The following is an 18,638-nucleotide window of genomic DNA, read 5'->3' as shown; positions in this document are numbered from 1 at the left end:
TCTCTCCCCACATCACTCCAAAGGTGATGAGGAGGTCTGCACCACAATGTGTCCTCCGAGTGCTGTGCTGTGCAGCTACTCAGTAATACTGCATTAGCAGCAGTTGAAAAATAGGCGGAGTCTGACTTCAAATGTATCGGAGGAGGCATGTGTTGGGGCATCACTCCCTAATGTCCTAATGAGTGGGTTGTCCTAGGGTAATTGGCCATGTAAACTGGGGGGAAAATGGGAAAAAGTTAAAAAATAAAATTATAAAAAAAAAATTTACACTAAAGCATTATTTATTTTGCAGCCTTATTATTATAATCAAAATATTGGTAAATTACTAGTGTTATATAAATAGTAAAAACCTACTGTTTCTACAGAATTGAAAAGGTTACATTTATACTAAATTTAACGTTAACATTTATTTGTTGTAGTAGTAATTTAAGAGCTTTATTTATATGAGCAAGAATATCACTATTATTTTAGGACCATTTCGCCCAGCCCCTGCCAACTCTAATTTCTCTAATTATGGACGTATGCAAACCTCCTCCCAGCACGACAATGGAAGAGAGAGAGAGAGAGAGAGAGAGAGAGAGAGAGAGAGAGAGAGAGAGAGAGCATGGCTGAGAGGGAGATACGGTGCTGCATCACTGAGTGTGGAAGAGCGAGATGAGGCGATACTGGCTGGAACCCTGTTCACAGAGACCTCTCTCTCTCTCCTATCTGCAGAAACAGTTCCCCCGCAAGCCCCTGGCACTCCACGTCACCGCCTGGCTCCCGCGCTCTGCTCTGATTTCTGGTAGCCAAAGCACATGGAAGACAAAGCCTTCTGAGAGCAGCACTGCGACACAGGGGACGCCACGGCTTCAATCAAACACACAAACACACACAACCCAGTTCTGCTCGTCACACAGTCTCCAGTGTGGACAGAACAAACACAGCAAGAAGAGTCCTCCCATCAAGAAATCAAATCAGACAGCGGCTGCTGAGCGAGGGACGATTCCGCAGGCAGAGAAAAGAGCATAAACTGCTAAACGCTCTGATAAAGCTCCAGTGTGTAGAGTAATAATAGTTCGTTTCAAGTTCTCCTTCCATGGCCTACTAAATCTGAATTAGAATCCAAATTAGGGCTTTAGCAATATATAGCGAGAGAGGCCTTCAGTTTCTTAGAAGTTACCCTGGGGTTCTACTTTTGTGACCTCGACGACTATTACAAACCTTGATCTTGCAGTGACCTTTTGTTTTAAACATTCAGTAAAAAAAGGTGTGTTTATGTGTAAAATCTGAACAAACAAGAGACAGACAAACAATTTTAAACATCATACTTGGGCACGGATAGAATTTGAACCTTGCCTGTCTAATTTCATGAGTTGAAATTAGATGTTAAATCCAGAATATCATTAAAAATGAGAGAGAGGGGACAAACAAGACTACAGTTATCATAGCACTCTTATACGCTTAAACCAATACAGTTTCCACAGTATCATGTACATCCAACAGATTAAAGATACTGTTAGTGTCAATTATCACAACATGTGTTATCCAAAAGCAGTGTGTAAGACTGGTGGAGAACAACATGCCAAGATGCATGAAAACTGTGATTTAAAAACAGGATTATTACTGCAAATATTGATTTCTGAACTCTTAAAACTTTATATAAACTGAATGAATTGTTTTCTTTGCATTATTTGAGGTCTGAAAGCTCTGCATCTTTTCTGTTATTTCAGCCATTTCTCATTTTCTGCAAATAAATGCTCTAAATGACAATATTTATATTTGGAATTTGGGAGAAATGTTGTCTGTAGTTTATAGAATAAAACAACAATATTCATTTTACTCAAACATAAACCTATAAATAGCAAAAACAGAGAAACTGATTCGGAAACTGAAGTGCTCCAGAGCTGAATACTCTAACACACTATCACTTTCAGTAATCATTTTATATGTTTTTATTTATTTTGCATCATTTGCTGTGCGCTGAACCCTATTGGGTTCAACTGTTTCCCAAACATCAGAGCAGTTCGCGACTCTAAGGCTCCCGCATGCCCTGGTCAAAGTTCAACTTGGTTCGATTTTTTATCATGAAAATCATAAGCAGATGCTGTAGCCCAGACCACAAACCATATCACTGGTCCCAGACAATTGCCGATCTAAATCCTGGATCAATTCCCTTGCCATCAGCAGCCGGAGTCTGAGAGAGGTTACAACTGAACATGCTCCATTTGGTTGCGTCCATCACTCCTAATGTAAATCTAATGTTGATCAGCACAGGCCTCTTTCGGCTGATATATTGAAGCTGGGTTGCTGCGCTTTCCTCCAAATGTGCTGTGATGCTACCCAGTGATGCTAGTCTTTAGCCTCCTCTACTGTGGGAGGAAGGAGTCCTAATCATAAGTGGGTGAGGAGAAAATGGTATACAACTAAAAGTAAGTTTATTAAATATGAAAAACAATAAAGAATTATTACAATATGTTTTATTATCATTCTAATCCGCAGTCAAGCACCTGCTGACAGCTCTAAAAATGAGGTGCTGCCCACTGGTCTTTCTGCACTGATCTCCACATAGTTCAGCTGATTCAACACCAGGGCTTCAACACTAAGCCCAATGACACAAAAAGGTAAAAGATTAGATTTTTTTTTTTTTTTTTTTGGCTCTTGACTGTGAAAAAAGAGTCAAGTATAATACTCAGAGGATATGAACCGATGCGCAAACATCACTTCAGCCCGAAGCCGAGCACTCGAAGCGGTGCAACGTGAAGAGGAGCTGAATTCCCTTCGTGCTACGAGTGAAAAGCTCGGGCCGGTGCTCGGTGGTGAGCGAGATACGCGGTGTGGTGATGCGGTGAAGCAGCGATGCTATCACAGAAACTGATAGCACGTTAGTAGAAGAGCTCGACTCAGCTGCAGCAGAATTACGCTGAGAAGAGGCTCAAAACCATGGCGGTTGTGCTGCGTCTGCACTCAGCCCGGGATAAAGAGGAGAAAAGCCAGCCAGAGAATTTCCCCAGTGAAGGTCAAAGGAAGTCCTGCTGGTGTGGCGGTGGTGCTGGTGCTGATGGTGGTGGTAGTATAGGCTGTGCAGCACATGCTCACTGTTCGCTGCTTAATTTAGTCATTGATTATGTGAACTAACAGAGACGCACTGAAGAAAGGGAGGAAGACTGAAGAGACAGACAGCGTGAGGCGGAGAAATCATCGTGAGCGAATAATCTGTCCTCTACTCATCCTACCCATGGCAGCCATGACTCCCCAGTGAGGCATAAAAGCCCTCATGTGCGACAAACTGCAAGTCGAGCCATGCCCAGCAGAGGAAATGAGGAGAAAAAAAGAATACAGAGAGAGAGAGAGAGAGAGAGAGAGAGAGAGAGAGAGCACAACACTGAGGATGCTGTAAGATGATGCACCAGGCCACTAGGATGCTACGCTAATATCACTACACTTACTCAAATAAAGCTTTATATGCTTTATATTAGGAGTGGGACAAAATATTGATAAAAATACAGTTCTCTTTAACTTCTGCTAAGCTGTTTGGTAGGACAAATTTATGACACTAGGGGCCCTATTTTAGGGCATTTTCACACCAGCACTATTTGGTCCGGTCAAAATGTACTCTGGTCCGTTTATAACTTTAGTGTGGTTCAACTGAGCAGGTGTGAAAACACAATGCTTTAAAATATATTGTTTAAGCATCGACATCGCGATGTGCGCATGCGCAATACTCACATAGCAGGATGTGTGATGTCACTTAAGGCAATTAAATCAAACACGTCATGTTGCAATGTTTTAATTCTTGACACAAGAAGTAGATACACAGCGCTGTCTCTGTATCTGTGTGAGTGACAGGCTGCTGCTGCCTGAGAAGTGCAGGGGGAGAGGGGGGGCAGGATTAAACATAAGGTAACCACATGGCCTCCATCCACATAGCTGGGAACGTGTCAAAAGCTGTGCACCTCAGTCCAGCACAGTTTTGCAGCGCAGATATTTCCAGTTGCAACTTAATTTTACACTTTTAATCCCAGAAAAACGCTCTTATTTACCTTTTAAAAAGTGATTTAAATGCCTGACTAAAGGGCCGATTACTGTTGTTTTGCTGTTTTCCTCGGGTTTTGAGGGCTCTGTGCTGACTCAACTCTTGCTTGGTCCAGACGCGAGAGCTGGTGACATCATGGGCCCTGCATTGTTTAATAGCGTGATATATATTGTTGAAAAAGAACAATTGCAATGTACAATTTTTCCAATATCGCGCAGCCCTACTTTAAAATACAGTGTAATCAATGGCAAGTCTTACAGACATGAGTGGAGAGCGCTGCACATATGGTGTTCAGTGTTTAAACAGAGAGCTTTTGTTCATAGCTATGGTAGTAATTATCTGGGTGATAAATCAGTTTAAACTGCACCTGAACAGCCGTTTAACTTAAACCTGTGGAGTATATTTGATAGTTGGTTCTGACTAAGATCAAATCACATTTTCACCAAAAACGAGTTGATTTGGAACCAGCTGCCAAGACAACCTTCTCTTGCGGATCTCGTCCGCTTGTTTTGATTGGCTCATGAGTGCAATTACTGTTTTCATATCTGGTGGAATGAATCACAACATAAATGTGTTTTAACCAGATCAGTGCTTGTGCGAAAAAAAAATGCCCTTTTATGATATGACTCAAAATCTGCTAAATACTATGAAAACTGGTTCTTGATTAAAAACTAATTTCCCCAAGGAACCATCAGCGAAAAGGGATCTATTTAGTACCTCATTTTTAAAGACTGCAGTTCTCCACTGTGATTTAAACAAGTTCCAAAATGGCAAGTAACTGAGTGAGTGGCTAATCTGCTTAACAGAGACCAACTGTTCATAGACAGTAATGACAACGGCACTTATCGGGGGCTGGCGTGAATTACTGATACCACACTTGTGTGCATTTAATCTGGCGAGCAAATTAAACAAGCCACATAATTTTTTCCAGCAAATCTATCATTATTGCCCAGAAGTCAGCTACTATCTTCATCTTTATGAAGAGGTCCTTTAAAGACGGAGAACATGGCACGTAATGGCCTGGGATAAAGGCTACAAAGCACACAGCAGGAGAAAAAGCTGCTGCTCAATGAATCTGCTGCTTTGTGATAACACATACACAACATTAATGATGTTTCCAGTGCAGAGAACGCTACGTGCACAGGTTCTGCAGGGCTGGAGGGAGTATGTCGTATATATACAGCTCTTAGGTGTTCAGTTTCTGAATCAGTTTCTCTGATTTTGCTATTTATAGGTTTATGTTTGAGTAAAATGAACATTGTTGTTTTATTCTATAAACTACAGACAACATTTCTCCTAAATTCCAAATAAAACTACCGTCTTTTAGAGCATTTATTTGCAGAAAATAAGAAACCTCTACTAATGCAAGAAAAACAAGTTCATATTTATAAAGTTTTAAGAGTTCAGAAATCAATATTTGGTGGAATAACCCTGTTTTTTTTTTATCACAGCTTTCATGCATCTTGGCATCATGTTCTCCTCCACCAGTCTTACACACTGCTTTTGGATAACTTTATGCCTTAACTCCTGGTGCAAAAAAAATAAAGCAATTCAGCTTGGTTTGATTCAATTTGGTAAAATCAAAGAAACTCATACTTTTTCTTCCAGAGCTGTATATATTGTGTATATTGGAAGCAGTATTTGGTAGTATACTAAATACAGTACTTCTACCAGTGCAGAGAGAAAGCATCACCCACGGAAGTCCCGCTGTGATGAATTGCGGTGTCTGTTATACTGGCACAGAGTGACAAGTCCATTCCACGGATTTCATCTTTAGACACAGCATACATAACAAGCAGACATAATGAAAGTCCTTCTCACCAGTTTGATTTAAGGCTGCATGATACAGAGACAAGGTACTAGAATTGCAATTATATTGCTGCATATTAATAGGCCTCCCCCAATACACAATCACGTGATGTGGTTAAAGGGTGCGTTTCTCATACCCTGTTTACATTCAGTCATTTACTACTGAATATCTGAATATCAAGTAAATACAGTAACAGCCGGTTTGAACACACATCTTCTATTTCAATGTGTTTTCTTTATTTTAATGATTTTTTACATTGAAATTTTCATAATGAAGACTGTATTAAAGCTATACAGTAATGTACACACATGCAGAATTATTCTTTCTGTAAACTTTCTGTATACTTTAGATTCTGCAGACTCTTGGTATTTTAATCTCAGTGTCTTCATGAGGGGGAGTCACCTGGAATAGTTTTCTCAGCGAGTTGCTGCTTTTCCTTCGTGCTGAGAATTTTATTTACTGTTTACTACACAGTTTTATATGTATTTATTAATAATCTACAATGTAGAAAATCAATTAAAGCTGATGTCCTTAAATTCTGGGATTTGGGGGATTTAGAGCCCTCTCTGGTGAGAATGGGTAATTGCATCGATCATGCAGAAGAATCATTTTAAACTGGGTGGGTGGGATGAGGTCTCCTTTCAGAGCAGATAAATCCGATTCCAGGTTATGTTCAGTCAGAGATAAAGAGAGAGAGAGAGAGAGAGAGAGAGCTCAGTCAGAAACTTTACCCCTTCGTTTCTTTGGTTTTACTATGAGTAAAAGAGCTACTGAGCTCTGAGTTTCCTCTTCTGAAGTCTCCATTGCTCCACCAGCCGCTCACGTTCAGTAAAACTAAGACGGATCCTGTTTTAGTGGCTGTACGTGTGACGTAAGTACGTAAGGACGCGTGACGTGCCCAGAAAAAGAACTCCTGTAAAAAGAACTCCTGACCAAACAACCCAGTTTTTAGAAGGAATATATTAGGCTTAGAGAGGGTCGTTTCAGCACACTGATACCATTAAACACAATATATATATATATATATATATATATATATATATATAAACTACATAATATGGACTGCCACTTTAATATAAAGAAATAAAGAAAAATACTGATCAAGGAAATGTGTCTAAACTTATGATAGGTAATTTTTTTTAGCTTTTATGGGATATGATACTCGTTCTTGTCCAATGACCTTGGGCATGTCATTGTTGTGAGTCTATATGGAATCAATAACACATTTAAAAACTCTAATCATGTTCAGAGAATGTAGAGAATGTAAAATATAATTTTTCTATGTTACTTCCTTCCAGAAATGCCAGACGTGTGATTGGTCGTGAAGGTGACTGTAAACACTGTCAGCAGTTACAGCACATTTGTATAGATTTGTATAGTTTTCTGTAGAATAAAATATTGTGACAGCGTCTCAATGGAATAAGAAATATCCAGCGTTTCTGGTCTGAAAGCTGTAAATTTCTCATCAGGTGGAGTGAATAGATAAAGGGCACACAGGGCAGTGCTTGGCGCTGTGGAAGCAGCTGAAGCAGAGGCGTGGGCCGGAGCCGAGCTGTGGCTGGCTGATGTGACGGATGCTCCGCGCTGACCTTACGCTGGCGCGCCTGAGCCTGATGGGAAGTGACAAAAGCCTGAATGTGGGAGAGGAGGGTGGGGGAGCTTTGCTGTGACAGCAGCAGCAGGAGCAGCATGAAGAAGAGAGAGGAGAGAAGGCCCTCGCTGGCCCAGACTTCACTGAACTAGTGCTGCACCCCGAGTCATGGAGAAACATGGTATAGGGTAAACAATTCCACCTTATAACTTTTAACTTGTACTGCTTTCAATTCTGCCTTTTCTTTCTTTTTTGTGCAGTTTAATGATATTTTAAAGGTCTCCTTCTGCTAAAAATCCATTTTTTCTTGTTCTTTACTGAGAGCTTAAATAAACACTATGGAAGCACAGTTTGACATGGCAGCTCAACTCGACAGAACACCGGTCAAAACGGGCGCCGTTTATGTTGGATTTTATGATATAGAGTGCACTCTGGGTTTAGTAGCCTTAGTTCATCTGAAATAAACTAAAACAGGTGGAAATGTTGGCTGGTTTGTCGAAAAGCATCACAGTTCTTATTAGACCCAATGGAACTGGTTCAAAAAACAGTTCATTTTTCACAGAGACATATATAAAAAATATTTTACACTTTTACTCTTGCATTAGAACTGCAACTAAAAAACAGGAGGACCAGTGAGTTTTTTGGCTTTCTCAGTCACATGACATCGCGTTCAGTAGCTCCTCCATTTCCACTCACTGTTGTGCTTACGTGGATTTCCATGGAAACCAAAAGTGTAATTACAGTGTGCAGCAGTGGACAAATAGCTATTTTATTAAACGTGAGGAGACGAAACTCAGAGATGTGCGTCCAGACGGGACTAAAATTCAGCAAAAAACTGCAGATAATTCAGCCTGGAATTTTCATAGAGGACGTCTGAGAAAAACACGTACATGTTCGTTCTGGACAGGAATAAAATCACAGAGGATAAACCCCCTTATAAAAGAGAAAATTACCCCAGAAACCCCTAAGAAACTAATCCTGTCCAGATAGGGCTTAAAATAAAATAAAAAATCTGACATAGCTTGAAGGTGAGGACGATTCTTACAGTTGCTTTAAGATGAAAGGGTTTTTTATAATCTCACAATTTCAGATTTTTATTTATAAACTAAGTCCATGCTGCATTGTTTCATGAAGGTATTGACCTGTCAAACCAGTCACAATTTCTATTTTCATTTCATTCTATTTTCTATTTTCAATCATATCCAGGCAGTTCACAGCATCTCACAAAAATTACGTGCTAGTTGCGTTATTAGCTAGTTTAAACATGCTAACTTGCAAAACACAGAATATTATTTAGGGCAAAATGAAGAACTGAATTTTTTTGCATGCAAAGCAGCACATAATACACTTAACAAATGCAGAGGAAATCATTACACACAGATGGTAACCAGCACAGGAAGAACTGAAGCATAAAGATCAGAACCAGCTGGTTCACAGAGAGTTTCTTCCCCCAGGCTGTCAGGCTGCTAAACAGCCAGTAGCAGAGTTTAGTCCACAGCCCACCTTAAACTCTTCTCATCCATCTCACTACTGAGTTATCACATGTCCAGCCCTTACAAACTAATTATGCACCCTGCACTTTACTTATTTAGTGAGTGAAAGCCATATATGTCTGTGATATACAGTGATACAAAGGCGTAACAACTTCTGGATTTCTGATACGTTATATTCTGCACTTTAATGCTGCTCTGTTGAGTTATATACAGATAAAGTCATTTTTTTCTTTACTTAGTTGAGTACATGGGTTGTACAATGAAACTCAAACATCTGGTTGTAGACCACACTGTCCCGACGGACAGTTCTGGTGGAAACAGGAGAGTTGAGGTGCACATTGAATTCTGCTGTGAGTTGATCAGCCGTGGTTTTATGTTTTTTGGATACAATCCGGGTTAGCACCCGAACATCCCTTTCAGACAGCTTCCTCTTACAGTGTCCACAGTTAATCCTGTTGGATGTGGTTGGTCCTTCTTGGTGGTATGCTGACATTACCCTGGATACCGTGGCTCTTGATACATCACAAATACTTGCTGTCTTGGTCACAGATGCGGCAGCAAGACGTGCACCAACAATTTGTCCTCTTAAGAACTGTGCTCTTACCCTGCTAATTGAACCTTCACACTCTGCTCTTACTGGTGCAATGTGCAATTAAGGAAGATTGGCCACCAGGCAGCTCCTATTTAGCCAGGAAAGCTCCCACACTAAAACGACAGGTGTTTCAGTTTCATTGTCCAACCCCTGTAGTTCTTGCTTTTCATAATCTGGATCAGAACATTACTCAAATAGAGCTATTCACTGTATACTAAGTCTACCTCTTCACAACTGTACAACTGATTGCCTGTTTAGTATTTTAGTTTAGTTGGAGGCTCCCTTTGTGGAAAAAGGTACCACTGCAGCCACCCAAACCTCCACCCTACCCAGAGTACAGCGTTTCTCATTTCAACAGTGCTTCTTTTAATCAGACAATCTTTTTATAAGACATGGTCAAATCGGATAATGATAAATGGACATGTATTAAAATTAAAAGAGGAGATTTGATAGCCACTGGTCAAGTCTGTTTAATTATGATGTGTACATGTCCTGCAAGTACACTTGTGACCTCACCAGGACAAACTTGGTGAAATAAAGTGCTTGTGATTCTGTGTTTTGGTGTCGTGACATCCTCAGCCCGGACTTGCGGTATTTCTGTTGATGGCAGGCTCTCACACAACCCACCCCCCCCCCCCCCCCATTTTCTCTCTCCCCTTCAGGCCAGAGCCTAGACCACATACCAGCAGCTTCCTCACAAACAAACCCTGACAGACCTCGCCTGCTCTGCTCAGAGATCTAAATTAGGGCAGCAGCAGAAACACGCGCATCTGAAAACAGATCTGCACAATGCGGACGCACACGTCAGGCACAGGCTCACATAATAACCATGCGTTCACACACTCCAGCTCATCAAACGCGGCTGAGAGGAAACCAGTGCATGTCCTTTTTGTTGGGGCATGGGGGCGGCCACACACACACACACTGAAACGCACTCAAACACACTCACATACACACTCAAACACACACATACGCACACAACACACAGTGTCACTGTGAGTGAATGCACTTAGCCTGTTATTTGTGTCAGTAGAGAGCCTGGGGATAGATCTCTTGCAGAGACACAAGCGCTGGGCTGGACATGGTCCAGGAAGTGGCCCCTCGCAGTGCAGGACCCACACTGCACTACGGTGCACTACACTGCACTATGGTGCACTACACTGCACTATGGTGCACAAGACTGCACTACAGTGCACTACACTGAAAAAAAATGATGCGCAAAATTTACTTTAAAAAAGTTTCGTAACTTTCTGCGTTTACTTTTTTTAAGTAAATTTAATTTCAGATAAATTTAAGTAACTTCAATTCAGTTACTCAGTTAAATACGTGAACTGAACTTCAGTCAATCCTTTCTTTTAGCAAACTTCACTTAATTTCTGCATACAATATTACCTAATTACAATGACTAAATTTATACTTATACTTTAATATTACTCAAATAATTTATGATACATAATATATTATAATGTAATTCCTGAATTTTTTATAGTTTTAGTTAAAACACTCTTTGTAGTACACTAAAAATAATGTATTACACGCAAAAATATTAAAATTTCAGGAATTATAATATATTATGTATCATACATTATTTGAGTAATATTGTATAAATTAAGGGTACCACTTTAAAATAAGACTACCTTCATAAAGGATTTATTAATGGTTTGTAAATTAGATTATTACTTATTATTAATTAGGTTGTAAATGCCTTAAACACCATTGATAAGCAGTTAAAAGACATCAATTAAAAAAGCAACAGTGGCAACTCAGTCATTTAATTTATTGTAAATATTTAAACATACTTATAAATATATTAATATGGCAGCTTTAATGCTGATTGATGGACAACACAAAGTAAAACCAGTATCTAGAAAGATCTGAGGTTTGACAGTATAAACGAGTGTGGAATCACTACTCTGGTCATTTTCAGCTCACTGTTGCCATTTCTATTTGTTATATATTAATTAACTGCTTATTAATGGGTTTTGAAGTATTTGCAACCTGAAGGTGTGGTTATCTCCAATCACACCTAATTAATAACCATTAATAAACCCTGTGTTACTAAATTAAGTAATTGTAATTAGGTAATATTGTATGCAGAAATGAAGTAAAGTTTACTAAAAGAAAGGATCGATTCAGCAAAAATAAATTAAGTTTAATAAAAGAAAGGATTGACTGAAGTTCAGTTCACTTATTTTCTCTATGCAACATTTAAGTCTTGCATACGAGTTGAAGTTACTTAAATTTATCTCAAATTAAATGTACTTAAAAAAAGCTACTTTAAATTTTACACATCATTTTTCTCAGTGTACCCTGCACTATTTCTCTCAGGGAGCTGCTATTCTTCTCACTCTGAGCTCCAGGTAGTTATCACTCACACCGCCATCCATTAGCGGATTCCAACAACAGCCCAGTTCAAACCCACCAACCCCCATAACCCCTTCCATCCACTACACCACCACCACCACCACCTCACTCCCACCCCCACCCCCCACCCCGCAGCGCCTAATGAAGCAGCTGGAATGAAGGCGGCCGGAGAGCCGAGCTCCAGGCAGGACTTACAGGCGTTGGTCACGGCGAAGCTGTTGGCCGTCTCAATGTTGTCCACGTGGGGCACGAGGTTAAAGGGCGCCTCCGACGCATTGGGGCTCGTGTTGTGCAGAAATATGGCCAAGCGAAAGGCAGTGTACTCCTGATCTGTGTTTCTGATAAACAGTCCTCCTGTAGGAGAGAAAGATAGAGATTAGATTTTTCACCAAAAAGAAAGGCAGTTGCTTGCTTATGTCTTATACAAAGATGAGGTCAAGATGAAAAAAACAGGAAATAAAAGGGAAAGACGTGAGAGCAGAGAGAGAGAGAGAGATGGAGAAAGACTAAAAAAGTGAGAGAGTCTGTGTAACAGTATTAAGCCCTATCCAGATGGGATTAGTTTCTCAGGGGGGTTCTGGGGTAATCTGGGGTCCTCTGCGATTTTATTCCCGTCCGGAACGACCATGCACATGTTTTTTTTTTCAGACGTCCTCTGAGAAAATTATAGGCTGAATTATCTACTGATTTTAGCTCACGACCGCGAGTGGAAATGGAGGAGCTACTGAACGTGATGTTACGTGACAGAGAAAGCCTGAAAACTCACTGGTCCTCCTGTTTTTTCAATTGAATTCCGGGTTCAAGAGTTTTATCACTGACTAGAAGTATTTTTCACAGACGTTCCTCTGAGATACTAATCTCATCTGATAGGGCTATAGAGAGAAACAAGAGAAACAGATGTGAGACTGAGAGAAAGAAGAGAAACAGATGGTGAGAAAGAGAGAGACAGAGAGATAGAGTGTCAGATGAGAGAAACTAAAAGAAAGAAAGATGGAGAAAGAAGATGGCGAGACAGATGGAGAGAGTAGACAGGGAGTCAAAAGGAAATACAGAGAAAGAGAAATAGAGAAAGAGAGAAGATAGCATGAAATAGAGAGAAAACAGATGAGAAATAAAGAGAGAGAGAACAGTTAAAAAGACGTGAGATGAGTAGATGGAGAGAGAGATAGAGGTAAAATAAAAAAACAAAAGAGATGGAGAGTAAAAAAGAAAGGTGAGAGAGACAGATAAATGGAGAGTGTAAGAGGGATGAGAGCTACTGAAACAGAGAAAGATAGAGAAAGAAGGTGGAGAGAGCAGACAGAAAGTGAAAGAGCGATATAGAGATAAATTAGGAGAGATGAAGAGTAGGATACAGTAAAACAGAGCAAAACAGATGTGAGATTAAAAAAAGAGAAACAGATGGTGAGAAAACACAAGAAATAAATGGAGAGTGTAAGAGGGATGAGAGAAATTAAAAGAGAGAAAGATGGAGAGACAGAGTAAAAGAGAGATATAGAGAAATAGAAAGAGAAACGGAGAGTGCTAGATAGCGTGAACAGATGTGAGAAATAAAGAGATAGAGAGAACAGTTAAAGAGTGCACGATTGAGAAAAGACGTGATATGAGTAGATGGAGAGAGAAAGAGAGAGAGAGAGAGAGAGAGAAAGAGGTGAAGAGAAAAAGAGAAACAAGAGAAACAGATGCGAGATCGAGGGAAAGGTGAGAAACAGATGGTGAGAAAGAGAGAGACAGAGGGATGAGAGACATTAAAAGAGAGAAAGATGAGAAAAAGATGGAGAGAGTAGACACATAGTGAAAGAGAGGTATAGAGGAATAGAAAGAGAGATGGTTTGTCAGAGAGAAAGAACTGATTTGGGATTAAAAGGAGAGAAACAGAGGGTGAGAAAATAAGAGACAAATAGAGTGTAAGAGGGATGAGAGACATTAAAAGAGAGAAAGATGGAGAAAGAAGATGGAGAGAGTAGGCAGAAAGTGAAAAAGATGGTGTGTCAGAGAAAAAGAAAAGATGTGAGAAAGGAGAAAAACATATGGTGAGAAGAAGAGAGACAGAGAGGGATGAGAGACATTAAAAGAGAGAAAGACAGAGAAAAGGATGGAGAGAGTAGACAGAGAGAAAGAGAGCGATGGTGTTTTAGAGAGACAGAATATATGTGAGATTGAAAGGAGAGAAACAGATGGTGAGAAAATGAGAGACATAAATGGAGAGTGTAAGAGGAATGAAAGAAATTGAAAGAGAGAAAGATGGAGAAAGAAGATGGAGAGAGTAGACAGAAAGTGAAAGAGATATGGTGTGTCATCGAGAAAGAACAGATGTGAGAAAGGAGAGAAACGGTGAGAAGAAGAGAGACAGAGAGGGATGAGAGACAATAAAAGAGAGAAAGACAGAAAAGGATGGAGAAAGTAGACAGAGAGTGAAAGAGAGGAATAGAGGAATAGAAAGAGAGATGGTGTGTCAGAGAGTAAGAACTAATGTGGGATTGAAAGGAGAGAAACTGATGGTGAGAAGAAGAGAGACAGAGAGGGATGAGAGACATTAAAAGAGAGAAAGATAGAGAAAAGGATGGAGAGAGTAGACAGAGTGAAAGAGAGAAATGGTGTGTCATCGAGAAAGAAAATATGTGAGATTAAAAGGAGAGAAACAGATGATGAGAAAACAAGAGACATAAATGGAGAGTGTAACTGGAATTAAAAGAGAAAAAGATGGAAAAAGTAGACGGAGAGACAGAGTGAAAGAGAGGTATAGAGAAATAGAAAGAGAGATGGTGTTTCAGAGAAAGAGAGAAACTAGAAATTACACTCTGTACTGTGGGATGTTGTTCTTTGTACAGATATTTATATTTGTGTACAATAACATTCACTGTTATAATGTCCTTCATAAAGTCAAAGAGAAGGACAAAATAACGGAAACCCCAAACACACACACACACCCTGCAGGCTCTGGAGTAAATAAATTGTTTGAGTGCTGCAGGAGAAGAGTGAAGCACTGGTTCAGTACCTCACACACTATAACCTGACCACTCACTGCCCAGCAAGGGCGCTCCGCTGACCCCGGCGATCACAGTCAAACACAGTCTGACACAGTCCGGGGGGCAGGAACAGCGGCAGCGCGCGCCCCTCGGCCTGATGCAGCGGCGGGCGGCATTAATTAAAGCACTTTGGAGAGAGGAGGACGCGCGCGCGCGCACACACACACACACACTAACATATATGTACACACACATACACACACTGCAGTGGAGCTGTCCACGGTGCGCTTCAGTAAACCACGCAGCCTCAGCGTTCACACTACAGATAAAAAAACTGTAAAAAAAAATCGGTTTCGGTATTCGGAGGAATAAAGTCATATATAAAACAAGACAAAATAAAACGGATTTTTTCATTTTGAAACTTCAACAAGGCGTACATTTTTAAGAACATTTTTAGAAAAGAAAAACAAAGATACACAAAAGCGACCTTCATTTATGAAATGATGAAATGTTGGGAAAGAAAATCAATTAAATAACAAGTTAATTTTCATAAAGTTTCAAGAGTTCAAAAATCAATATTTGGTGGAATAACCCTGGTTTTTAATCACAGTTTTTTTATGCATCTTGGCACGTTATCCTCCACCAGTCTTACACACTGCTTTTTGATAACTTTATACTTTACACTCCTGGTGCAAAAATTCAAGCAGTTCAGCTTGGTTTGATGGTTTGTGATCATCCATCTTCCTCTTGATTATATTCCAGAGGTTTTTATTAATTTGGTAAAAATCAAAGAAACTCATCATTATTAAGTGGTCTCTTATTTTTTTCCAAGAGCTGTGTGTATTGTTGAAGTAGAATTGAGCAAAAAACATCTCAAACATGGCAAAATTAGCTAATAAACAAAAATCAGCCAGAAATAAAAAAAAAGAAAAAAAAACAGACAATCGCCTGAATTCGGTCGTCATTCTATTTTTTTATTTATTATTATTTTTAATTGGCCAAAATTTTAATTTAAAATTAAATGCTTAATTTTACTATGCATTCCTTCTTCACACTTTCACTTTAGCATCTCTTAAAACACAGCTTTTGTATACAGCCTTTAATTTTTATCTACAGCTATGACAACAGTTTTGTTGTCTACACGCCGCTGTGACTGTGGCTGTGTACAATCATCCCCAACCCACACCCCAAAGCCAATAGCGCGCGGGTTCATTCATGCATCCCTCTCTCTCTCTCCCCCTCTCTCTCTCTCCCTCTTTCTCTTTTTCACACTTTGTCCTGCAGCAGGAAAAGAAGAAACCCGAGACCGGAGGGGGAGCAGAAGCATCAAACCCCGCATCCTCCGGTCCCTCCTGTCCGTGCTGTGCGCGCGCCGGACCCCCGTGTACTCACCGATCTGAACGCTGCTCGGAAAGGCGCCCATGCTGAGACCCCAAACGCACGAGAAGACCAGCAGAAGACGACGACAAGAAATCCTCATTTTTGTTGGGTTAAAAACTATTGCGAGACATTGAGCATGACGTCAGGCGGCGGAAAGGCGCGAGAGAGGAGAAGCGGTGTTAGCAATCCATTCTTTATCCCTCTTTTCTCTCTTTTCCAGCCCCCTGCAGTGGCGAGAGACCCTGCTGCAACTCCGTCCGTCAGCGCGCGCTCCACATGCAGGATGGGGGGAGGACGCTCCGCACAGGCGCTACGGCTGTTTCCCCACCCATATCAACACAGGCCACGCCCCCTGCGCTGAAACCCGAGAGGAGATTGGATAGTGCCCGGCCTGAAATAGGTGGAATAGAAATTATCCGTCTTCCTGAATTAGAACCCAATAGAAATATGCCTTCTTTGATTACAACCGGACAGCAATATCTGTGTTCCTGAATTGTCACTGAGCCCCAGTGTATCCGACTGCCGAACTAGACCTGAATAGAAATAACTGACATATGGATGTAAATCTAGAATAGAAATATATCTCTCTTTTAACTAGAACTGAATAGAAATAACTGACATATGGGTGTGACTCTAGAATAGAAATATATCTCTCTTAGTTAGAATTACATTTTACAGAGCCCCTAAGGTGACATCATGTTATTAAGGTGTGGGAACAAGATTCTAAGGTGTGGGAATGAGATAATTAATTAAATCGAAGCCATTATGGTGTGGCCAAAAGGTACTTTTGTTTCCCAGCTAACAAAGCGAGCAGCTCTCAGATTTAATTAACTCGTTCCCACACCTTAATAAGTCATGCCCTCGCCTTAATGATCTCGTTCCCATGCATTAGTTCCCACGCCTTAATCATCTCATTCCCACACCTTAATTATCTAATTCCCACACCTTAATAAGGCGTGGCCACACATTACTTTTTTTTTTTTACATGATGTCACCAGCTCTGGAAAAAATGAAGAGAGCAATTCAGTTTCTGAATCAGTTTCTCTGATTCTGCTATTTATAGGTTTATGTTTGAGTAAAATGAACATTGTTGTTTTATTTTATAAACTACAGACATTTCTTCTAAATTCCAAATAAAAATATTGTAATTTAGAGCATTTATTTATTTGCAGAAAATGAGAAAAGGCTGTAATAACAAAAAGATGAAGATCTTTCAGACCTCAAATAAAGCATATTCATATGCATAAAGTTTTAAAAGTTCAGAAATCAATTTTTGGTGAAATAACCCTGGTTTGTTTGCATGTTTCCTCCATCAGTCTTACACATTACATTACATTTACCTATAAATAGCAAAATCAGAGAAACTGAAGTGGTCTCTTAATTTTTTCCAGAGCTGTATTTATATGCAGCTCAGAAAATGATGCTTGGCATTATAGCCTTTAGCATTAAGGCCAGATAGCTAATCGAGGATGGGGAATGACTACAAACTTACAGTGAGTGTCAGAAACTGAGGGACACACCTAGCATGCAGGTGGATGGCGCTAGAAGCCAATAAAAAAGCTGCTAAAGACAGCAGACTAAACTCTTATAGACAAGGCTATTAAAAGTTGATTTTCCCTAAAGATGTCTTTACACTAATGGCTGGGAGTATTATCAACTTATAATTTAATTAGATAAAAACAAATCTGACAAATGTAAACCTAAAACATTAGGGAAAATATAAATTGCATGCTATTCAGCTGGAAAGCAGACAGTCGTACTGCAGTCTACTCTAAACATTCAGCAAAACCCTTAATATGCTGATTTGTGCACAGCTGTACACTGCTAGTGTTAATGGGATGCTGCAGATGTTAATTCAGCAGTGTAAAATGTGTGTGCTGTGTGAAGGCACCTTTAGCTTTTCTTGATTTATTCGAGCCCTCAGTCAGACAGGTTCAGACCAGTTTCACAAACCCAGTGGTTAAAGCAGAGCAGGCGTAATCACTGGCGCTGTCCGCGGTGCTGAAAGCCTGGCAGAACCCTATTATCTGCTGCTGCCGCTTCCGAATTTACATAAACATTGCCCGTTTTTTGGCGGACACGAACACAGCACTAAAAGAGAAACACAAACAATGTGTCATTCTCTCTCACACAAGTAAGAACAATATCTAACAACATATTTTCTTACGCTGTCAAAACACATATTCCCATCGTCTCTCTTTACAAGTGTTATTTTTCAGAAAAAGCCTGGAATAATTCAGGTTACAGCAGCTAAAAACCGTAAAGATAAGGATGATTAGTTTTTTTCCAGCATTAGATTAAGCGTCTGCATCGGTATCTCTGCTTTTCTCTTTTTTCATAAAGTCAGACACTGTTTCTCAGCAACTTGCCAGCCTTATCTCCAGTAGAGGATGGGTCACGGGGAAGGTCAATATAAATTACTCA

At 40.1% G+C, this 18,638-nt stretch overlaps 1 protein-coding gene across 7 annotated transcripts in view; it reads right to left on the bottom strand.

Moving 5' to 3' along the window:
- Window positions 1-16,509, bottom strand: part of gria4b (glutamate receptor, ionotropic, AMPA 4b) — a 202,769-nt gene extending 186,260 nt beyond the window's left edge. For 3 of the 7 annotated variants that reach the window (XM_022675976.2, XM_049466294.1, XM_049466293.1), the window contains exons 1-2: window positions 16,227-16,508; window positions 12,061-12,219 (exon numbers count right to left, since the gene is read on the bottom strand). In XM_022675976.2, coding sequence (XP_022531697.1) covers window positions 12,061-12,219; window positions 16,227-16,314 — 247 coding nt within the window. In that variant the 5' untranslated portion in view covers window positions 16,315-16,508. Of the gene's footprint in view, window positions 1-12,060; window positions 12,220-16,226 lie in introns of all 7 variants that reach the window. The other 4 variants (XM_022675973.2, XM_022675974.2, XM_022675975.2 and 1 more) reach the window with 2 other exon arrangements.
- Window positions 16,510-18,638: the final 2,129 nt, after the last annotated feature.

The sequence above is a fragment of the Astyanax mexicanus genome, chromosome 17 (genome assembly GCF_023375975.1).
Source record: "Astyanax mexicanus isolate ESR-SI-001 chromosome 17, AstMex3_surface, whole genome shotgun sequence".
Classification (NCBI taxonomy): domain Eukaryota; kingdom Metazoa; phylum Chordata; class Actinopteri; order Characiformes; family Acestrorhamphidae; genus Astyanax; species Astyanax mexicanus.
The sequence above is the reverse complement of the archived record's forward strand: the minus strand, read 5'-3'. Positions and strand labels throughout refer to the sequence as shown.